Below are 24,825 nucleotides of genomic sequence, written 5' to 3'. Positions count from 1 at the left end.
TGGATTTAATTCACTGCACAATATTGCAGGAAGTGTGCCCATTTATCACATGCAAATCTTTAAAATGTACACACTTGCAAACTTAATCTTGAGCTGAGACAACTGGATAGCACGGTAAATTTAGTGACAATTGTAAACATAGATGTTCTATCGTTATTTTGGAATAAATTGCACTGTGTTGTTTGTGGTTTATTCTTTCAGATGTGAATGAATGTCTTGATAGTAACATTTGTTCTTGGAAAAACAATTCCTACTGTGTCAATACCATGGGCTCTTACAACTGCACATGCCTGACTGGATATTCAGGACACAATTGCACAGGTTTGTAGCAGTGAGTAATAGAAAACTCGCATTGAAAAGCTGTCTTTGCTGAGTAAGTTTAGCTTGTCAGTCACTTTTTGCCAGAAATTTTTAATAATTTGATAATCAAATGAGAGAGGCAGTGAGATTGATAGTTTTGGCTGGACCATCTGTTTTGTCTAACCCTTAGTATTGAAGATGATTGAAGTGATTGCAACAGTCCTTTCTGAGAGCATGAGAGTCCAAAGCTAGGTGAGAGTGGCAGGAATGAAAAGGGATGTGAAGGGCAACTTTTTCACACAGAATGTGGTGATATATGGATTTAGCTGCCAGATAGCGTCAATAATATCATTTAAGAAACACTTGGATAAGCGCATGGAGCAGAGTATCCTGGAGGAGTATGGGCCAAACACTGGAACATGGGACTAGCTATATGGGCATCATGGTTGTTGAGCTGAATGGCTTGTATCCATGATCTATTGCTCTATGACTCCTTGATTCTATGCCATGCCCCAATATGTTCTGAGATTGCAGGTGTCGGGACGCAGATGTTCCATCGCTGGGGCAGAAAATAGCTGGTAGGGTGGGTGGTTGGGTAGTTTGTGAGGGGCTGCGTTCTTTTGTAAAATCCTACGGTTCTCAATATTATCAGAATGTTGCTTCTCCGCTTTGAGTGTTCATGGGATAAGGATTTGCAGCTGTCCTAGTGAGCTTGAGTTTTCTAGCTATGGGAGAAACTTTCAGCACAACCTGGAACCTTTTCCTCTGCTTGATCATCTCTTACCATGGCAGGTTTTGGTTGCCTCATGTCGATCATGTGAACAACATGGCTTGTTAAAAGGAACTTACTGAGATTTGCAAAGGGTTCAATACAGGCATGGTTGGTCCTAGCTATTAGTGTTTAGCTGACCATATCAATTGTGTGCATGAGAACAGACCCTGGCAACAGATCTCTACTCTGAGCTCTCAGTACTGGTGATATTGGCTTGTGAGAGTATTTGCTTATCATTTTGTGACTGAAGGATTGATCTGATTTTTCCAATGTCTTGAGAAAACTACTGTAAGTAATCCAGCCTCAAAAGCACTAAAAAGAGACAATATCTCTGCTGCCTCGTAAACTGCGAGCTTTATGCCAAATCTGAAGTCTTAATTTTCAAACTTTCCTTCAGTTAATGAAAGGCAGTAATAATTCCATTATTGATATATGATATCACCAAGATAAGGCTCACGCAGATTGGGGAATGATTTCCAGGTTATCAATTTGAACCTTTATAGCTGAGGACAGTGTGATGCAGAAGTGACAGGTTGGTGGAGGACGTGGATAATAAAGCCCATCCTCTTGTTCCTCTTGTATGATCCAGTGAGTGAGTTGACAATGTCTTGCAGTTCTGCCTTTGAGCACGCACAAACATAAACATTGTTCACAAACTGCAGGTCAGCTGCTGAAGTTTGAATTATCTTGATTCTGAGATGTAGTCATCATGCATTGACCAGCTTCCCATGAGTTATGAAGGCTCGCTCCACTCTGCTAGAAGTGAGGTGAAACTTTATAATTTGAGAGATTAAGGAAAGTGCTAGGACAATGACTCTGCCAGGTTTGATGTTGGTCTTTTCTGAGAATAGTTCTGTTGTAGATTCATTGGTTTTTCTTCATAGGCTGCATGCCTTTGTGGAGCAATTGTAAAATCAAGACAGATTTCTGTGGCCTGCAGAAATTGTGTAGAATGTTCCAAGGTTTTAGTGAGCTAGAAGATAGCCTATATTATGCTGGCACTAGTTCCTGTATTTTCTTGGAAGTTGTCGTGGTAAAGGTCAACTTCACTGTGCATCTCAATGGACAAAATTTACACTATGATTTAGGGAAAAATTATTTAGCGTATGGAGGAGGTAATACTACTTGGCTTCATTTGAAGCTTCCAGGGTTGAGGTTTGTGCACTGATAACCATAATGACCACGTTAGAATGAACTGAAGGGAAATAAAGTGTTTGCCAATTCTGTTGGAGGAGCCATCTAGACAAGTTCTTTCCTATTGTGTAAGTTCATTCCTCTTAGACTGAATTCCTCCTTCAGTTTGTCCAATAGAAGAAAGTGTACCCAGCACCTTGTTCTTTAAACTAGCTATTTCCTGATTGACGTGCCTCACTCATTGTCAAAATGTCTGGATTGCCAGACTCTTATAGAATCTTCTAGGGTGCTCATTTACCTTCTCTGCCAAGGTTAATTCATGTCTCCTCTCGCTTTCCTTCTTTCTTTCCTGAGTGGACCTGGGGATTTTAATTTCCAGAATATTAACTGCAACTGCCTTAAAGTCAGAGGGGGTGTAATTTTTCAGGACTGTCCAGGAGAGTGCTTTGCCAGAGTAGGTAGCTAGACCAGTGGGGAAGGACCATTATGCAAACTTATCTTCAGGGCTGGGTAAGTTATACAAGAAGGAATACAAGTTTTAAATTGGGAAAAAGTTAATTTCATTAAAATAAGACAGGATATGGTAAAGCTAGACTGTAAGAATTTAAGTTTCCATTTCCACAGTGGGAAGCACTCGAAGAAGAAATAGTCATCTTTCTGTAGGACTGAAAGACAATGGTGACAAGTAAATGCAACACTAAATTTTGAGGCATATTGAGGACTTGATAAAGTGGAAAATATGAAGCATATGGCAGGCTTAGAGAAATAAAGAAGGGGTAAAGCCATCAAGGTTATAAAATGTGTAGGGAGGCACTTAGAAAGGAAATTAGTAAGGCAAAGAGGAGTCAAGAAAATCTCACAGGATTAAGATAATTCCAAAGATTATTTAACTTGTATTAAGGGGGGTAAATAGTCTGGAAAAGAGTAGATCCCATTAGGAACGACTGTGAAAATCTGTGTGTGGAACTTGCCATGGTACTGGTAAAGTCTTAAATGTGTACTTTTCAGTGGTATACAAAAGAAACATATTTTGTAGGTGTGGAAGGGAAAATAGAATTCTAGTGCAAATTGCCATAAATGAAAAAGAATTACTTGATGCCATGGCAAACTTAAAAGTGGATAAATCTCAAGAGCAAGATGGAAAAAGATTACTGTAGCTTCTGCAGAGATTCTTTAATATTTGGTAGTCAGTACAGGAGGATGGCAAAATGGTCCCCATTTTCAAAAAGGGCAGCAGGAAAAATTCTGGTAATTGTAGACTTGTGAGCCTAATATCAACAGTGGGGATGTTTTAGGGAAAAGGAATTCTGAGGACTAGATTAATGATTATTTAGTTGCTTTTGGCTTTGTCAGGGCAAATCTTGAATGACCAATCTGATAGAATTTTTGAAGAGGTAGCTGAGTGTATTGATGAGGGCAGGGCAGTAGATGTGATTTACATGTAAGTCCTTTGACACCCATGGGCTCCAGGGCAAGTCAGTATATTGGATTCAAATATGTCTGGCTATAGTAGACAAAGGATGAAGATGTATTGATTAAAATATATAAGATCCTGAGGGATGTTGACAGGGTTGATATAGGGAGGATGTTTTCATCTATGGAAGAATCAAAGAGCACCCATTTAAAAAATACAAATGAGGTGATTTTTCTTCTCAGAATTCTGTGAGTGTTTGAAACTCTCTTCTTCAAAGGGAATTGGAAGCAGAGATTCTTTTTAACTATTTTAAAGGAAAAGTTAGACAGATTCTTGTTAAACAGAGGTATGTAACAATACATTCAGACCACTCATGGTCTTATTAAATAGTAGAGCGGTCTTGGGAGACCAAATGACCTTTTGCTTCACCTGCCACCTTCTGTTGGAAATATATCACTGCTCCAGAAGGCCATGGGTTAACTAGATGGTTTACCGTCAGCTTCTCAAGGATAATTAGGGATGGGCAATGAATCCTTGCCTTCCCAGTGATAGACTGATCCACAAAATGAATGAATAAATGGGATAACTACTATTCATTTCCAAGGGTCATGGAATGGTGTTGGGAGGTGGCACCAGAACATGAGAAAGTACTCCTAAATTAGAGCAAGTCTCTTAGTTGGATGAAAACAGAAAGCTTGTATCTTCCATTCTACTTCCTTGCTACATCCACCTACTTCAAAACTTCCTCCGAATGTATTTCCTTCACTGAGATATTAACTCCCTTTGCATCACCTTACATGTTGAAATTTGTCTGGACACTGTTGTTTTAGTCATTATATAATTGATTGCATTCACAGAGCTTCCCTCCAACACCAGTGCAACAGCAAGTCCTTCAAGTGCAACACTGAATCAGACATCCAGTCCTGCAAATGGAAGTATATCAACAACATCTACGGTTACCTCAGTTCCAATAAGTGATTCTACAATTGCCTCAGAGCTAACAAACATAACTGCAATTACTTCAGAGCTGACAGGCACCACTGCAACTACTTCAGAACCAACAGGCACCAGTACAACTACTTCAGAACCAACAGGCACCACTACAACTACTTCAGAACCAACAGGCACCACTACAACTACTTCAGAACCAACAGATACCACTACAGCTACTTTAAAACCAACAGATACCACTACAACTACTTCAGAACCAACAGGCACCACTACAACTACTTCAGAACCAACAGGCACCACTACAACTACTTCAGAACCAACAGATACCACTACAGCTACTTTAAAACCAACAGATACCACTACAACTACTTCAGAACCAACAGGCACCACTACAACTACTTCAGAACCAACAGGCACCAGTACAACTACTTCAGAACCAACAGGCACCACTACAACTACTTCAGAACCAACAGGCACCACTACAACTACTTCAGAACCAACAGGCACCAGTACAACTCCTTCAGAACCAGCAGCCAATTCTGCAATTTCCTCCGAACCAACAAACATAACTGCAACTACCTCAGAGCTGACAGGCACCACTGCAACTACTTCAGAAAAGATAGGCACCACGACAACAGCTTCAAAACTGACAATCGCCACTACAGCTACTTCAAAACCAACAGATACCACTACAGCTACTTTAAAACCAACAGACACCACTACAACTACTTCAGAACCAACAGGCACCACTACAACTACTTCAGAACCAACAGGCACCACTACAACTACTTCAGAACCAACAGGCACCAGTACAACTCCTTCAGAACCAGCAGCCAATTCTGCAATTTCCTCCGAACCAACAAACATAACTGCAACTACCTCAGAGCTGACAGGCACCACTGCAACTACTTCAGAAAAGACAGGCACCACGACAACAGCTTCAAAACTGACAATCGCCACTACAGCTACTTCAAAACCAACAGATACCACTACAGCTACTTTAAAACCAACAGACACCACTACAACTACTTCAGAACCAACAGGCACCACTACAACTACTTCAGAACCAACAGGCACCACTACAACTCCTTCAGAACCAGCAGCCAATTCTGCAATTTCCTCCGAACCAACAAACATAACTGCAACTACCTCAGAGCTGACAGGCACCACTGCAACTACTTCAGAAAAGACAGGCACCATGACAACAGCTTCAAAACCGACAATCACCACTACAGTTACTTCAGAACCAACAGGCGCCACTACAACTACTTCAGAACCAACAGGCACCACTGCATTTGCCTCAGAACCAACAAGTGTTGGTACAACCGCCTCAAAACTGACAAGCTCCAGTACAACTACTTCAAAATCGACAAGCACCACTAAAACGACTTCAAAACCAACAACCACTACTACAACCACTACAACTACAATGTCAACAACAGCCCAACCAATACAATCAGATGGACGTAAGTACATTAATTATCTCAAATGATATGTAATTAAGTTTGATGTAAAAATGTGATACTACTATGGAATAGATCAAATAGTTTTGAAGCAAGAACTGGGTTGAATAGCAAGGAGCAATGAAATAATATTTTAAAACTGATTTGTTGTAATCTATAATGCATGATGTTAAATGATGATGGAAGCAAATGCACTAATAACTTTCAAAGGATTAAATAGATGAAGAAGTAAACTGTACTTTTCTCATTTTGAGCAGAGAGATGAGGGTAATTGGATATGTCTTTCCCAGAAGCAACAACCATATTGGAATGAATAGCCTTTTTGAGAGAATTGTTTCTATGAAGTCATTGTTCCATACAGCTCCACAGTAGGCCCTTCAGCCCAACTGATTCATGCCAACCTAGATTCCCATATAAGCGAGTTTCATTTGCCATATTCAGCTCATAATCCCTCTTCCTTTCCCATCCATAAACTTCCTATCCAAGCACCTTTTAAATGTTGTTAATGTACTAGCTGCGGCAACTTCCCCCTGCTGCTCATTCCATGTACTGACCATTCTAGGTGGAAAAAGTTGCTCCTCAAATTCCTAGTAAATCTCTCCCCTTTCACCTGCAATGTATGCCCTCCAGTTCTTCATTCCCCAACCCTGGGGGATAAAAACTGTGTATATTCACCCTAGCTTTGCCTCTTGTGGCTTATACACCTCTATAAGGTCACCCCTCATTCTCCAATGCCCCGTTGAGTATGTCCTGGCCTGCTTATTCTCTCTCCATACCTCAATCCCTCAAGCACTGGAATATACACATAAATCACTTCTACAGTCCTTACAGATTAATGACATCTTTCCTATATCATGGTGACCAGAACTGAACACAGTATCCTTAGTGTGATCTCATTAATATCTTAACAACACTTTAAAATCTTAACTTGAATACTTGATGCCCTGACTGATGAAGGCTAACATGCTAAAAGCTTTATTCATTGTCCCATGAACCTGTGATGCCACTTTCAGGGAACCATGTGCTTGTTCCTCCTTTATTTTACAACACTCCCCGGGGTTCTACCATTCACTATGAAAGTCCAAACCTCATTTATCCTCCCAAATTGCTACAAATTAATCTAATTTAAGCTCTATTTGTTTTTCCTCTCAGCCCACTTACCCTGCTGATCTAGATTGCTTTATAAATCCTGATGACCATCTTTACTTTCAATTACACAGCCTATTAGAAACATAGAAACACAGAAAACCTATAGCACAATACAGGCCCTTTGGTCCACAATGCTGTGCCGAACATGTACTTACTTTAGAGATTACATATGGTTACCCATAGCTCTCTATTTTTCTAAGCTCCTTGTACCATTTTAATATCATCTGCAAACTTACTAACCATCCTCATCCAAATCATCAACATAGATGACAAACAGCCATGGGCAGAGCAATGACCCATTGGAACACCACTAGTCATGGGTCTCCTGTTTTAAGACCATCACCTTCAGTTTCCTGCAATCAAGCAAATTATACACACAATAAAATAGCTCTACCTCGATCTCATGCAATATAACTTTCCATAGCATCCTTCTGCTGCAGGCATGCACCCTCAATCACAATTGATTTCTTCTGCAGCTTCCCACAGTGTGTTTACATATACCTTTTCAGACTCTGAAAGTTTATCTACTTTCATATGTTTAAATGCATCCAGTATCACCTCCACTGTAATATGGACTATCCTCAAGACATCTCCATTAAATATCTTAAGTTCTGAGATCTTCGAGCTTCATGAGATCTCACTACTTATTTTTTAAAAAAAAGAGAAAATCTGCAGATGCTGGAAATCTGAGCAACACACACAAAATGTTGGAGGAACTCAGCAGGACAGGCAGCATCTGTGGAAAAGAGTAAACAGTAGATGTTTCTGACCAAGACCCTTCAGCAGAAATTGACTTCAATTTCTGTTTTTTCACTAGTTACCTTAATTTATCTTTTTAGTATACATACATATACTTACTGTAATTTAGTGTTTTTTTCTATATTTATCATGTAATTCATTGTACTGCTGCCGCAAAGTTAACAGGTTTCACGACATATGCCAATGATATTAAACCTGATTCTGATGTTCTTCTCTATGGTAACAACAGAGGAGAAATACTCATAAATGATTTCATACACCTCCTGTGGTTCCACCCAAAGATGCCCACTTTGGTCTCTGAGGGGCCCTATTCTCTCTCGGGTTACTTTTTACTCTTTAACACACAAAAATTCTCTTTCAATGATTCTCTGCTGAAGTTATCTTATGCCTCATTTTCGCCTTCCTGATTTCCTTCTTGAGTACACTGCCACATCCTCGATGCTCCTCTAATGATTATCTTGATCCCGGTTGCATGTATCAAATCCACATGTCACACTCATCTTTTTCTTTTAAGTCACTTACAGAAATGAGTGCACCAAACAACCAGGTGTATCAAACTCTCACTGATAGTTAGGAAGGGAGAGTTAACATCTGCCAGGTCAAAATTCAAAAAATAAGTTTCTGAAAATTTGTTTCTCTTCTTTAGTAATCAAAAAAATTTTTTTGTTGAATATTTGGATTTTTTTTCTTTAGATGTGATTCTTTTTCCATACGGAGATCAAGTCGGTGATAAAAGGCTGAAGGATAGTTCATCTGCTGAAAGAGCTACAAAAATAAATAATTTCGTCAGTCCCACTTTTGAGCCTAAGTTGTTCTTCGCTTTTGGGAAAACTCTGTTGCCTTCAATTTATGTAAGTAATTTCAGTCTATTCATAGACTGATCACAAGAAACAATTGGTAATAAGGTGATTACTCTGCGGTACAATGCCGCAGTCTGGCAGAGTTATTACCAATGAGCAATTGCACACAATTAGGTAGACACATAAACAAATTCACCAGTAACTCCCTAACTAAAGTGATGAACTTTTCTTATGTATCTCAGTCTTCCTGTTCTGAGTATTTGGAATATGACTGTAGAATTCCTGGGCGTGTCCAGGAAGATGAAGCTCCAGCAAGCCCAGGATAAGAGAAAAGTGGCAGGAACAGCTGTCCAAAACTCTGAAGTTCTGATTTCCAGTACAGCAGAAGGGAACTCATCTTTAACACAAGGATTCTGTACCTGGCATTCTGTACTACAAGCCTGTCACCAGATAGATTGCCTTTTCTGTAGCTGGGCTTGTGCCAAAACAACATTTTGAACATGAGGATACAAGAAAATAGGAGTGGCCTTCCTGACCATTGAATATGATCATGACTGATCTATTAGTGGCATTTCCCCACTTCCTTCAACTTTTCAATCTAGCAAGTGACCAATTGCACCAAATCTGAGTCTAGTGGACTGTGAGAGATGCAGCATGGTAGTGTCGTGGTTAGCACAGCACTTTATAGTACCAGTGACCCGGGTTCAATTCCCACTGCTGTCTGTAAGGAGCTTGTACGTTCTCCCCGTGACCACATGGGTATCCTCCAGGTGGTCCGTTTTCCTCTCACAGACCAAAGACACACCAATTGGTAGATTAATTAGTCATTCCAAATTGTCCCGTGATTAAGCTCAGGTTAAATCCGGGGTTGCTGGGCAGCGCAGCTCGAAGGGCCTATTCCATGTCATATCTCAATCAATCCAATCAATTAATCAATAAACAGATAGATAGATAGAACATTTGTCCTCTGGTCCTTACATGCCTGATAGTGCTGTTTACTTCATTTTTATGCATTCTTTCAGATAACAAATCACTGTTATTATCTTCTATCAAATTATTAACATGAGTTGTACCGTTCCAAATTAGATTTGCTCAATTTTGAAATGTATCATTGTCAACTTGTTCTTTTCCAATATACTTAAATTACCTGGTTAACTCACCGATTATCTTTTTTGTTGACAGTTTACAGAGAATGGGCTGATAGTTTTTCCATTACCAAACTCTGCAAAGTACGATTATCCAAACCCGTTTCAAAATGGATTTCAAAGCAATTCCCAACCACCGATGATTGCTGTGTTTTGGATCAATGCATACCTCTCACATGGAGAAGTTTTCTATCAGGTGGATTTGCTATTAAATGTTGCTAAAAATTTCCATTGAAATAAACAAGGTATTGAAGAATAGTTGTGGGGGATGGAATATATACTGGGATATAAAATGGGTCTGGGTATGATAACTAGCATGCCAGTGAAACAAGGTCCATGCAACAAAGTTAGCATTAGAGAGAGCGTGGATCATTTGTGAATAACAAAGTAATTTTGCATTTGTGTTAAAAGGAAATTTTGGAACATATTTGAATTTTCTTAAGTTTTTTTTAACAGGTAACAATTGTAAATACATTTCCAAAAGTGTTTTGCCTGCAAAGCACTTTGTCACATCCCAGATGTATTTTTAAAAAGTAAGATTTTTACATTGATTACATTTGCTCACAAAACAAAAATCAGAATCAGGTTTATTATCACTGGCATGTGATGTGAAATTTGTTAACTTAGCAGCAGCAGTTCAATGCATACATAATCTAGCAGAGAAAAAAATAATAAATAAAATAAAAATAATAATAATAAATAAACAAGTAAATCAATTACATATATTGAATAGATTTTAAAAATGATGCAAAAACAGAAGTACTGTAACTTCTCAATCAGAATTGTGGGAATGATGGTATTAAATGCTGAGCTATAGTCGATGAACAGCATCCTGACATAGGTATTTGTGTTGTCCAGGTGGTCTAAAGCCATGTGGAGAGCCATTGAGATTGCGTCTGCTGTTGACCTATTGTGGCGATAGGCAAATTACAATGGATCCAGGTCCTTGCTCAGGCAGGAGTTCAGTCTAGTCATGACTAACCTCTCAAAGCATTTCATCACTGTAGATGTGAGTGCTACCAGGCGATAGTCATTAAGACAGCCCACATTATTCTTCTTAGGCACTGGTATAATTGTCACCTTTTTAAAGCAAGTGGGAAGTTCCACCCATAGCAGTGAGAGGTTGAAAATGTCCTTGAGTACTCCCACTAGTTGGTTGGCACAGGTTTTCAGAGCCTTACCAGGTACTCCATCGGGACCTTCCGCCTTGTGAGGGTTCACTCTCTTTAAAGACAGCCTAACATCGGCCACTGAGATGGAGATCACAGGGTCATCAGGTGCACCAGGGATCTTCACAGCTGTAGTTGTGTTCTCCCTTTCAAAGTGTGCATAGAAGGTGTTGAGTTCATCTGGTAGTGAAGCATCGCTGCCATACAGACCATTGGGTTTCACTTTGTAGGAAGTAATGTCTTGCAGACCCTGCCAGAGTTGTCATACATCTGATGTCACCTCCAATCTTGTTTGAAATTGTCTCTTTGCCCCTGAAATAGCCCTCTGCAAATCATACCAGGTTTGATGGTACAGGCCTGGGTCACTAGACTTGAGTGCCACAGGTCTAGCCTTCAGCAGACGATGTACTTCCTGGTTCATGTTAATTGTTATTGTATGTTTATTGAGTTTAATTATTTATTCCAGCTTTTAAATTCTAACACTTCAACAGCCATCAGGAAAGGGAGAAAATAAGCTGATAACAGACTGGACCATTTCCTCTCCACCACCACCCTCCTCTGTCTGGTGGAACTGGTCTTCACACTCGATAATTTCTCTTTCGGCTCCTCCCACATTCTGCAAACCCAAGGTGTAATCATGGGCACCCACATGCTGCAGTATGCCTGCCTTTCTGTTCACTGCATGGAACTGTCCGTGCTCCAAGCCTTCAGTGGTAACACTCCACAACGCTTTCACCATGACATTGGCGACTGCGCTTGTGCTTTCTGCGTTCTTGCCGAGCTCGTCAAATTTCATCAACTTTGCCTCCAACATCCACCCTGCCCTTGAATTCACTCAGTCCATTTCCAACGCCTCCCTCCCCTTTCTCCATCTCTTCGCCTCCATCTCTGGAGACCGACTGTCTGATGATATCTTTTTTAAACCTACCTCTTCCTGCCATTCACTTGTAAAAATGCCATTCCCACTTCTCAGCTCCTTTGCCTCCACCACATCTGTTCTCAGGATGAAGATTTCCATTCTAAGCATTTCAGATATCCTGCTTCTTCAGTGTCCCTTCCTCTACCATTGCCCTCACCCACACCTCCTCCATGTCCTGGGCATCTGCCCTCACCCCATCTTCCCATTGCAATAACAGAGGTAGAGTTCCCCTTGACCTTACCTACCACCCTTCGAGTCTCTACATCATTTCCCGCAATTTCCACCATCTTCAATAGGGTGCTACCCCAAAACACATCTTTATCTCCCCCACTCTCCTCTTTCCACAGGGATCGGTCTCTCCATGATTTTCTTATCCACTCAACCTTCCCCACTACTCTCCCTCCTGGTGCCTATCCCTGCAAGCAACACAAGTGCACAGCTGCTCTTTCACCTCCTCCCTCAGCACTCACTATTCAGGGTCCCAAATAGTCCTTCCAAGTGAGGCAACACTTCACCTGCAAGTCTGTCAGGGTCGCCTACTGAATCCAGTGTCCCCAGTGCAACCTCCTCTACATCGGTGAGACCTAACGTAGATTGGAGGACCACTTTGTTCAGTATTTTTACTCCATCTGCAACAGGGTAGGTTTTCTTGTGGCCAAGCATTTTAGATCCACTCCCCATTACCATTCTGATTTGTTGATCCATGGCCTCATCTATTGCCATCATGAAGCCATTCTCAGTTTGGAGGAGCAACATGCACTTGATGGCTCGGGGCCAGTATTCACTGGAATTCAGAAGAATGAGGGGTGACCTCATGGGAACCTTTTGAATGCTGAAGGGCTTTGATAGAATAGATGTGGAGAGGATGCTTTTTTTTATGGTGGGAGCGTCTAAGACCAGAGGACACAGCCTCAGCATAGTGGGTATCCTTTTAGAATGGAGATGAGGAAGAAATTCTTTAGCTAGAGAGTGGTGAATCTGTAGGATCCTTTGTTGCAGGCAGCTGTGTTTTGTACAAACGTATATTCAAGGCAGAGGTTGATATATTCTTGATTGGACAGGGCATGAAGGGATCAGGGGAGAAAGCAGAAGATTGGGGCTGAGAGACAAATTGGATCAGCCATAATGAAATGGTGGAGCAGACTCGATGGGCCGCTCTCCTCTCCTATCCGATTCTTTCTTCTTCAGCCCTCTAGATTTTCCACCTAACACCTCCCAGCATCTCACTCCATCCCTCCTCCCCCACCCACCTACCTTCCCCCTCACCTGGCTGCCTCAATCACCTTAATCTGGCTTCTTCCCCCTTCATTTCCAGTCCTAATGAAGGGTCTCGGCACAAAATGTCAAATGTTTATCCTTCTGCATAGATGCTGCCTGACCTGCTGAGTTCCTCCAGCATTTAGTATGCATTACCTTGATAGCAATTTAAGGCATAATTCCCTATAAACAAGTGAATGCAGAGTATTTTGTCCTTGAGTAGAAAATGTGTTTTCAGGATATGACCCCTAATGAAAGGTTTAAGATTATCACAAAACCAGATAGCGCAAACTCAAACTTAAATTGAAGAGGACCTTCCAAACACAGACTCCCATAGTTGGAAAGGAATGCATGGGTATGATGGGGCAGTCTTAATGCAGTTGCTGAGATCTTAAAGAAAGTGCAGGGGTGAGATTAAGAAAATCATTTTGTTGAGCGACTAAAAAGACAGTGGCAGGTAAAATCCAAAGTTTTTTTTTATACATGAAAAGAATGGAAATAATAAAGGAAATAGTACCTCCTAAAAATGCACTATATGTGAAGTTGGAAGAAAAATAGAAGGAATTGGCATATGCATTGAGATTGAAGAAGGATTTGAAATATCGGTTCTAATTTGTTTCTGGTTGCACTGGGTATTATATTTCTGATATAGGAATGTGGCTGGAGGGTGTAGACCTCTTAAATGCACCTCCATTAAAAGAGGGTAAAGGATAAAGCAAATAAACAGCCAAGTCATTAGTGATGGGATCATTACTGTCCCATCAACATTTTGAGAAGTACCAGTTAGTCAAGCATTGCTTGCATTGTTTTTGAGAAATTGATAGAGGAGGTGGTACGGATCAGTGGATATTTAATGGATTTTTAGCAAAATTCTTGATAAAGTCTAGTAAAGTAAAAGCTCATGGCATACAAAGGAAATCATATAAACATTGGCTGTGTGCGAGAAGGGAAAAGACAATAATCAACATAAGTTTTGTCATGTGCTCTGTGTACAATGGGATTCCATAGGCTCAGAGGTAAGTCAGTCGTTGTTTGTGATATATTGAAATAACTTCAACTAATTATAGGATCTACAACTGAGAATTCTGCTGAACGAAAGGGTATGAGTGAGGAAGAAAGGCATAACCTGTAGGAAGATATCATGGACTGGAGTGGACCAAAAGTTGAAAATAGACTTTGATCTGGGGAATGTTGGTCAATGCATTTGGGCAAAGCAGACAAGTTCAGGGAATATATGAGAAGCAGCAATGTATTAAGAAGTGTAGAGGAATTGAAGGATTCAAAATAGTTTTAAAAAATGAAATCATTTGGATGCTACTTGCCTTCAATGGCAGAAGCATAAAACATGAGAGCAGAATGGGTCTGTTTGAACTGTATATCCACAGCCACAGTTCTTGCTAATACAGTACAGGAAAATTAAATAGAACTAGAGAGGATGCAGGGGAGAGTTAGGAGGATATTGCCAGAGTTATAGCAACGATGAGACAAGGACAAGGATGTTTTCTAAGGGAACAAGAAAGCCTGAGACATGATTTTATTCAGATATATAGAAGATCTAGACAAAACAAGCTTGAAGGACCTATTTTACACAGCACAGCATTCAGTCAATGGGGAAGAAAGTAAGTTCATTGGTATAAGTGTGAGAAAAGAATTGAGGAAAATAGGCGTATGGCCAAAGAATAACAGGGGTCTGGAATTCACTACATAAAAGAATGATAAAGGGAGAAACCCTCATTAAATTTGAAAGATACCTTGAGCAATTGAAGAGCAGGAAACTAAAGGCTACAAATGGAGACTCTGGAAGATTAAGTAACTTTTTAAAGCACATATTTCAACTGCATGGACTTGATGGGCAAAATGCCCACCTTCTGTTCTGTGAATGTCCATGATTTTCAAAAGGTGACTTAAATTTTACTACTTTATACAGAGCATACTGAATGAGGCTATCAATGAGCTAATAATGTGGAAAGCAATTAAAGGAAGTGGAGTAAGCATTTAAAGAGTAAGATCTTTTGGATTTGTCAGTGGTTTCCTTCAGTCATCTGGATTCTGATGTTCCTATAACAACCAATTAACACCGGGTGATGTATATTTCTTAATCACTGATATGGATTTTGTTACATTTATTTTATAGGAATATGAAACATTTGGTTTGAGTCCTTCTAACTTGGTACAGACAGTAGAGAAAATGATAGAAAAGAACTTTACAATTACCTATAAGGCAAAATGGACCTTGAAGATTACCTGGGTTAATGTAACTGCAGATCCTTCTTCTCCAGTAGACGAGGTATTACTCTTGCGTATTTTTTCTCAAAATTAGTGTAAATGCTCGATTATTTTTATATTAATTCATCAATAAATATCATGCAGAGTTGCTAAATTACCTGGATACTCATTTGGTAACAACTACTAGTAAGATGGTGGTGCGCACAGACGCAGCGGCCTTGCCGGGTCCAATCAAAGGTGTATTTCTTCATTTTATTCATCTTTTTTATGATCACAAGTCTCTGCTAGATAATAAGAACATCAAGTACTGCAGGAATATCCCATCAGTGAGTTGCTTGATAGTATTAGAGTTGGACATATTGCGTACCGTTGCTGTGTTGTCACCTGGACTTGTGTACTGTTGGATGGTGCATAGACCAGAACAGTTGTGAGTGATTGTATAGGATGTTTTCATTGTGATCACAAGGCCCTGTTGGATATTGGTAACAAAGAATGCTGCAAGTGCTGGTTCATTTGTGAAACCGATGGCAAGGAGAGCTGTGTTGCCTCATTTAGGGCAAGGACTATGCCTAGACCATGGGGTCAGTTGTTGCAGTTGCCCAGAAGAGGAGATGCCAAGGCGGGGTGCCTCTATGGGGTAATAGAATCTGTTCTGGGTTGGGCCTTGGCCTGAGAGGAACACTGTTTCTTTTGGGGCTATATTTGTGTACGGTTGAATGACAATTAAACTTGAACTTGAACCACTGCCTGGGCCAACAATGCAGAAACACAAATTCAAAGATCACCACAGCAACTATAGAATTTAAATTCTGTTAATAATCTGCAACAGAAAATAAAACAAATTTTAGCAGTGTTGGTCATAGTACTGATAAGTTGTTGTGAAAAATTTTACTTCACAAACATACTCAGTGGTCACTTCATTAGGTACAGGAGGGGAACCCTGTGTAGTATCCTACTGTTGTGGCCCATCCACTTCAAGGTTCGATGCGCTGTGCATGCAGGGATGCTCTCCTGTGCACCACTGTTGTAATGTATGGTTATATATTGTTGCCCTCCAATCAGCTTGAAACTGTCTGACCATTCTCCTCTGACCTCTCTCATTAAGAAGGTGTTTTCCCCAACAGAACAGCCACTCACTGGATGGCTTGTTATTTACACCATTCTCTGCGATCACTAGTGTGTATGGAAAATTCCAGGAGATCAGCAGTTTCTGAGATACTCAAAACACACCATCTGGCACCAACAATTATTCCATAGTTAAAGTCACTTAGATCAAATTCCTTCACCATGCTGATATTTGGTCTGAACAACAACTGAACCGTGTCTGCATACTTTTACGTTGCTGCCACATGATTGGCTGATATTTGCATTAATGAATAGATGTATCTAATAATGTGGCCACTGAGTGTATTTCAAGGGAAGAAAGTGCATTAACCTTATCTGCTGTCAGTGATATGTGGCTCCAGAACTCTGTGGCTGTCCTCTGAAGTGGCCTGACCAATCACCTAGTTCAACCACAATGATCTTATTGAAGCACAGTGTGAAGAATAAACAGCAGGTATTGTCTGCCATTAACCTGGGCAGTGACATCACAACCCAGTTGATCTTGTGAAGTCCACCTCACATTTCTGGAAACTGGTGCAGATTTGAAAGAGCTATCTCACAAATGTACTCAGGCTCACGGGATCCTGCTTGGTCAACAGCTATGGAGTAGCCTGATTCCTGACAAGTAGACTCAGTACATTGGGCATTCAGGGTACAGCAACAGAAGGGTGCACTAGCATAATCCATAAGCCCATGGCCTGGCATATCCTTCATTCCATCACTCCATCATTACATTGAAATCAATTCAATGAGGAGTGCAGAAAGATGTACCAGGAATAGTGTGAGGTTAAGTGAGAAAAGGGGTGCCAAACTTTTGAAAATGCAACACAGGGCAGCAAAATCAACCTGAAATAGATAAAGCTAAGCATTCCCACAACCAACAGGGCAGGTAATCGTTGTCCAATTGTATTGCATCTCTGCCTTTTAAACATAGTAAATGTATTCGCCTCTGCCATGTCCTCTGGCAACTTGTTCCAGATCACCCTCTGTGTGGAAAATCTTACCCCTCAGATCACAGATAAAGATTTTTCCACTCTTACCTGAAACCTGACCCTCAAGTTCCAGATTTCCCTGACTAGAGAAAAAGACCCCAATAACCAATATGATTAATTAAACTTGAAGTCCTTCTTCATCATAGCTGGAACCCTGTGCCCGATATCTTCTTAGAACAATTATTGATAGGCAATAAAAACTGGCTATGCCAGTTAACCTTTGTCCTGAAGCATTAATAATCTTTGTTTTTAATTACAGTCAAATACCTTTCAAGCGGTGATAACCACAGATGGAACTTATTCATTTGTTTTAATGCTGTATAAATTCGGAGCAATGAACTGGGATGTTTCAAAGCTTCCATCCAAAAATGTTGTTATTGGGTACAACAGGTGAGCTTTATTAAATCCGTGCACTTCTGAAACTATTTAGAAATAGAAGATAATTTGCCTATATTAATATAATTAACCTGGTAACCAACTTAAAGATGGAGATTTTTGTGACCAAGGTCTTTTCCTTAATCTAATTTTCTTCACATAAACATGGTGTCAGAATTGTGAGCTACAAAAATGAGCTGATCTTTTATTCTGCATCCTTTCAAAGCATTTGAAATATCAATCTGTAGATGTGGTACAATAGTGTAACTTGTGCATCTCACTTCCTACCCCAACCCATCGGCAGCCACTTCATCACTGCAAGGGAAAAGAACAGAAATATATCAAAAAGACAAGTACATTGTGAAAAATCACACTCTAAGTAATTTCATTTCCAAAGGCAAAAAAATTCCTCAGAGGACTACGGGCACCAGAAAACAATTTCTCAGAATCCCACAGTCCTTTGACTACAATTAAACTTGCAGCATGGCCACCTGACATCAGTGAGAGGCTAACTTTAGCAACGCTATCAAAGATTTGCTTCAAGAAGCTGAAGAAGTTGCTTTCCTATAGGTTGCACAGGAAAATGAAATAGAAAAATCAATATTCTGAAAGGGCCAATGGGTAGTTTAAACAAATTAGACTCAGAATTGCTATGACATAAGCCAGAATTCTGGGTTCATTGTATTTCCTCCATTGCCCAGACTCCTGTTTTTACCCTACAGCCTCCCATCCACCACACCCCTTCACCCTTCACCTCCTCAAGCCATAAGAATAAGTTATTGGCTTTACGAAAATGTCTATTCCTGAGGATAACTACTGCGATGCTGCAAATTTTCAGGACATTTGAATGGTCCAAGCAACCAACACAGGGCCTCCCCAAGGTACAGAAAACCTGGCTCCTGGAAACCAGGAATTCTCTCTCAAAATGTTAAAGAATTTTTCAAACCAGTAATAATGCTTTGTGGTATTCATTAACAACTGAATACAGTATATGCAGCATTAGTTTAATTATAAGAGTGAGGGTGAATGTGGAAGACATCCAATAAAATAAAAGAATTATAGGAGGTGTTTCTGAAAAATCGGTTTACGGACTTTTCTCGGGAATGGTACATAGTGACTGCCTGGTTTTACAGTCAGAATGCACAAATGCAGGACTTTGGATGTGACATCTGATGACACATTAAAAACCTCAAATTTGAAATATTAACTGTTTTACTTTCCATAGAGGCTGAATGCTTCTGGTTTTGTTTCATGCTGATCTGTTCATCTTGTTGCCTAAGGCTCACTTAGTCATATTGGAGCTCTGATATCTAATGTGAGATAATCCACTAGAATAGGTAATGCATGAAATGATCGGCAATTTACTTGCCAAAATGGTCACAAAATATTCAGCTACCACGTGGTGTTCACATAAAAAACAGGCAAAGCTGATCTTTTTCCATGAATGCAACCTTACAAACCCTGGCATTCACATGAGGAATTCTTCATACGTGAACTTTGAGGAGTCGTTCAGCAAATCATAGGCATTTTATTGAAACAAAATGGAGGGAGTTAGAATAGATGCAAGTGCCTGATTCTTTGAGTAACCCAGTAAACTGGTAAATATAAAACTGACTGAATTCCATGTCTTCCTGTAAAAGTGCCAGTTACTTGATTAATATAATCTCCAGATAAGTCACTACATAGGTCCCCTGCAGATGCTTGAAAATGAATTCACAGGAACAAAATAACGATTGAAGATTAGTTTTTATTTGTCACGTGTATATTGAAACATACAGTCAAATGCATTGTTTGTGTCAAATCAAATCAGTGAGAGTTGTGCTGGGCAGCCTACAAGTGTCAGGACAATTCCACCACCAACTTAGCATACCCACAATTCACTATTCCTAACCCATATGTCTTTGGAATGTGGGAGGAAACCAGAGCACGTGGAGGAAACCCACATGGTCACAGGGAGAACGTACAAACTCCTCAGAGAAAATGGACGGAGTCGAACTCCAATCTTACAGCTAACACTGAAGCTTGCGCTATCGTGCCACCCCAACCTAAGCTGTGAAGCACATCACTGTGAATATAGGATGGGCAAACAGGGAGCCTAGTCTCACCTAGACCTCTCCACAGAGTTGATGGAATATATTTCACCCCAGATTTTCTTAAAAATCAGCTAGTTAATATGGAATCATTTGCTATTATTTAACAATTGAAGGAAAACAGTTGATATTTTAGATTATGCATTTTTTTTAATTTTTTGTCATAGTGGCAGTGGATTCTTTAAAAATGATGAACAAATGAACCTTCCAGACTCTGAAAGATTTAAACCTGATAAGAGAAAAGGAGCAAATGCAGGTTTGTTTTCATTCATTGTATCCTACAAAGATGACCTTATTTAAATGTAAATAATTGCACTTGGACTCGTCTGGTTGAACCAGGCTTATTAATGAGTTTCTAAATAAAATTGTGCAAATATTTGAAAAAGGAAACATTGCACATCCAGAGGCAGGAGTTGGGCAAGTGCGTATAATTTTGCTTTTATATATTCGTGAAAAGTGGATGTAGCTGACAAGGTTAATGGCTTACCACCCATTTGTAATTGTTCTTTGGAAGATTGTGGTGAAACCCCACCTTACACAACTGCATTCCATAATGCAAAGTACTGGTACTTAGGAAGCTTCAAGTTTTTTTTATCCAGTAACTATGAACAGCAATGTATTTCTAAGCAACTAAGAGGGTAACTTGGAACTGGTGATCCAGAACAATACAGAAAGTCCAGGTAGGACTTACAGAAGGCTATCTGAAGAGTGAAAAATAATTCAGATTGAAGTTAGAGATGGAATCGGACACAATTTCAGCTGTGATAGGGTTTGCAGGCCATAACTCTCTACAAGGCAAGGCCTAACATCACGAATGCTGAGATGCTTCACTCCCAGATGAGTCCAATGCCTTTTATGCACACTTTGAAAGGGAGAATAAAACTACACCTGTGTAGATCCATGCTGCATCTGGTGACCCTGTGATCTCTGCCTTAGATGCCAATGCCAGAACGTCTTTCAAAAAGGTGAACCCTCACAAGATCTCAGGCCCTGATGGTGTACCTGGCAGGGCATTGAAAATTTATGCCAACTAACTGGTGAGAGTGTTCAAGAACATCTTCAATCTCTCACTGCTGCAGTAGTAGGCTCCCACCTACTTCAAAAGGGCAACAGTCATACCAGTGCCCAAGAAGAACATGGTGAGCTGCCTTAATGACTCTTGCCCAGTTGCACTCAAATGTCACCTTGCTTTCAACAGCAACATAGTGTGCCCAGAACTTACTAACCCTAACCAGTAGGTCTTTGGAATGTGGGAGAAAATGAAGCACCCAGAGGATACTCAGGGAGGATCTACAACCTCCTTACCAGCATCGGAGAGAATTGAACCCTGATTGCAAATCGCCAGTGCTATCTTTTGAGATGCCATCATCGTAGAAGTCAGTCTTCAGTCAATTCAAATCATTTCATGCAGAATCATTTTCTGAGGGAAGATGGAAAGTCGCAATCAGCAGGAGATTTCCATGCCCATACCTGATGTCACAATATTGAGCTCTGATAAAATGAACATTGCAGAAGATCCTGGATAAGCATTAGGATTACTTAAAGACTAGACGCCAATCTACTAAAGCTGCAACGTGGGACTACTTGCTGGAGTTAAGTGGTCTACGGTAAACAATGAAAAATAGCATACAATCAAAGCAGCTAAGCGATGTAATAACAGATATATCAGATTAAAACACTGCCATATTGCCGTGATTAGTTATGATTACCGGTGGCTTATTAATAGGAGGCGGATTCTCAATGGCAGTCCCCTTTTTCATCAATGCAAGTTGAAAAGTGAAGGTTAAAACAATCACAATTTTGTTCAGATAAAAGCAAACAGATGATCCACCTTGATTTTATCCTGTGATCCCCCATTACAGAAATGTCTTCAGCATATTGAGTTCCTTCATTTGACATTTGGAAATCATGAACAGCGCCGAATATAGCAAAGGCTATGGAAATGAAACAAATAAGATTCCAAATGTGATACTGAAGTCCTGTGCTGTAGAGAGAGCCGCACCACAGGCTAATAATACTGGCATCTACCGCCCAGATGCGTCTGCTCACACAAGAAGCAAATTCATTAAGGACATTTACCATCCAGTCTGTCTACACATAATGATCAACAGCATGATGGAAGGTGTGACTGCATTACTAATTAACAACACCAACCCACCAATAACCTATTCAACAATATCCCTTAATTTTTTCTTTTCCAGGATTATTTGAACATAGAGCATAGAGCAGTACCAGCCCTTCATCCCATGATATTGTGCCGACCCTTTAACCTATTTTGACTCTCAATCTCATCACCATTTTGGACCAAACATTAACTAAAGAGCTTAATTCCAAGGGCAAGGTGAAATTGGCTGCCCTTGATATTAAAATAACATTTAATCAGGTGTGCTATTAAGGAGCTCTTGTAAAATTGAAGACAATGAGCATTAAGATAAAAATATTGTTGTGGTTGAAACTGTACATCGCACAGGTTTTGTAATTATTGTAGATCAATTCTTCATATTCCTAGAGATCACTCAAGTTCCTCAGGGCAACGTGCTAGACAGTTCATTGGTAACCTGCTTTCTGTCTTAAGGTCAGAAGGACAGGTGGCTATTGATGATTGCACATTGTTCAATACCTTTTTGGATCTCTCAGGGAAGGAAGCCGTGCCAGTATACAACAGAACGAAGAAAACCGGAAAGCACAGACAGTGGGCTCCTAATTTTTCCTTGCTACATTCTCCTCCACTCCCTTCGTAAGCAGCTCAAATGGAGCCCAGAGAAGTTCATTGCATAAAGCTGGTACTTGGCCTGTCCCAGAAGGCTGTGCAGACCCTCTACTTTTTCTAGATTTATGGCAGGAATGCACCTCTGTCCTCCAGATGGTTCACAAATCTACTTCTTTCACTTCTACATTTTCTTTTTCTTTCAAATGTGGTTCTGCTACTTTTGGAGTATATGATCTACATTTTGGTGGCGTGTTTCAGGCCGATCGAGCAATTTGGTGCTTTGTTGTCTCTGAGGCTGTTCTGTGAGGTTTCAAGCCAAGTGTGCAGCCTCGAGGCCAAGAAGCCTGGAGGCAGGCGTTGGCCCATGAACAACTTCATTTCTCGCTGATTTTACTGATGATAAAATGCCAAGGGAGATTGAAATCATTGAGGCGAGTGAGTGTTCAGCACTGTCTACCAGCCTCTCACTCCCTGCAGCCAGAGAAAGTTTTCCGTGCGAGACTGTCATTCTCTCCTTCTTGCTTGCTGCTCCCTGAGGAAGGTCCCTGCATTCAAATGATCCCTGTCTCTCCCTCGATGGTGTCGGAGGATGGTGCTGGTGTTCTGAGTCTTGGGCAAAGTTTAATTGATGTGGTTTGTGGATTGGACTCTGTGGTTCAAGTTATGACACGTTTCTGGTCGTTCCTTTTTTTTGTTGCTCATTTGGAAAATTTTGAATCGGGACAGCCTGCAGATAACGAACACTGAGCTAAGCAGAATATGCCTGGACTCTTTCAATTTTGTGCTTTATATTCTGTGTTTTTTGCCGTTCGTGAGGTTTTTTCTGTACGTGGGGGAGTAGTTGATGTTTTTCTTGGACAAGTTCCATGGTTTTCTTTGTTTCATGGCTGTCTGTGGGGAAGACGAATCTCAGGGTTGTATACTGCATGCATACTCTGATAATAAATGTAGTTTGAATCTTTGATTTTTATTTCTAGAAGTTTTTAATTGTAATTTGTTGTTAAGTTTGAGACAATTTAATTTTAAAATGTGATCATACGTTGCCAATCAGTATGTCTTAACATTACATTCAAAATTTGCAAACATTTCAACACTAATATTCTCTGGTTGTCTTTTAGATTTGCAAGGCTTATGGATATATCAACTGAATCAGAATAATTCACAGATCAATTACAGAGCAAGATGTTTGCAGTGGTATTATTTGGAGCCAAGTCCATCTCAATGGAATCAAGGTTTATCTGCTTGTCCATGTACCTTTCCCCAAGGGCAGCGTGATAGGCAATTCCAGTTCTTTAAATCAGGTAGGGATTTCTTTTGCTACTGTGGAACTGTCAAATATAATAATTTAGTTATTTGTTTCAGAATAGACCTGAGCAAATTGGATAAAATGCAGTGTTAAGTAGGTTATATGGTTCCTGATGAACATTTATAATGGATAAAATCACTCCGTTTTTAAAGTACATTCTTAGACTTTATATGCTAAGAAACCATAAAGAAATTGAAAGGCTTTAATGTCAACCATAACTGAACACAATATTACATGTACATGTAGATACAATTAAAGTTACTTTCCCTAAACACATATGAATTTAAATCTTATCTTCACAGAACATAATAAGCTTGAAAAATTCTAGAAAAAGATATGACGATATTGTCAAGACTTGAGGGACTAAGTTATAAGAAGAGGTTGGACAGGCTAGGACTTCATTCCTTGAAGCACAGGAGACTGAGTTGTGATCTTATAAAGGTGTATAAAAACATGAAAATATAGGATAAATGTACTTAGCCTTTTTTCCTTAAGGTTGAGAAACAAGAGCCAGAGTCCATAGACTTACATTGAGAAGGAAAAGTTTTAATGGGAACTTGAGGGGCAACTTCTTTTCAGAAAGGGTGATATGTATTTGAAATAAGCTGCTAGAGAAAGTGGTTGATGCACATTTAATAACAGCTTTAAAAAGATAATTGGACAGGTAAATGGATTTAGAAGATTTAGAAGGTTATGGGCTAAACACTAGTAAATGGGACTAGATGGGATGGGAATCTTGGTTGGGCATAGACCAGTTGGGCTGAAAGGACTTTTTCCTACTGTATGACTC

The 24,825-nt window shown here is 40.0% G+C and overlaps 1 protein-coding gene across 1 annotated transcript in view; it reads left to right on the top strand.

Moving 5' to 3' along the window:
• LOC140197010 (uncharacterized) overlaps positions 1-24,825 on the top strand; it is a 227,344-nt gene that overhangs the window by 159,747 nt on the left and 42,772 nt on the right. Inside the window, exons 64-71 of the mRNA XM_072256942.1 lie at positions 202-321; positions 4,478-6,037; positions 8,636-8,793; positions 9,925-10,083; positions 15,367-15,519; positions 17,814-17,944; positions 20,187-20,275; positions 23,848-24,030. Coding sequence (XP_072113043.1) covers positions 202-321; positions 4,478-6,037; positions 8,636-8,793; positions 9,925-10,083; positions 15,367-15,519; positions 17,814-17,944; positions 20,187-20,275; positions 23,848-24,030 — 2,553 coding nt within the window. The remainder of the gene's footprint in view (positions 1-201; positions 322-4,477; positions 6,038-8,635; positions 8,794-9,924; positions 10,084-15,366; positions 15,520-17,813; positions 17,945-20,186; positions 20,276-23,847; positions 24,031-24,825) is intronic.

The sequence above is a fragment of the Mobula birostris genome, chromosome 4 (genome assembly GCF_030028105.1).
Source record: "Mobula birostris isolate sMobBir1 chromosome 4, sMobBir1.hap1, whole genome shotgun sequence".
Taxonomy (NCBI): Eukaryota; Metazoa; Chordata; class Chondrichthyes; order Myliobatiformes; family Myliobatidae; genus Mobula; species Mobula birostris.
The sequence above is the reverse complement of the archived record's forward strand: the minus strand, read 5'-3'. Positions and strand labels throughout refer to the sequence as shown.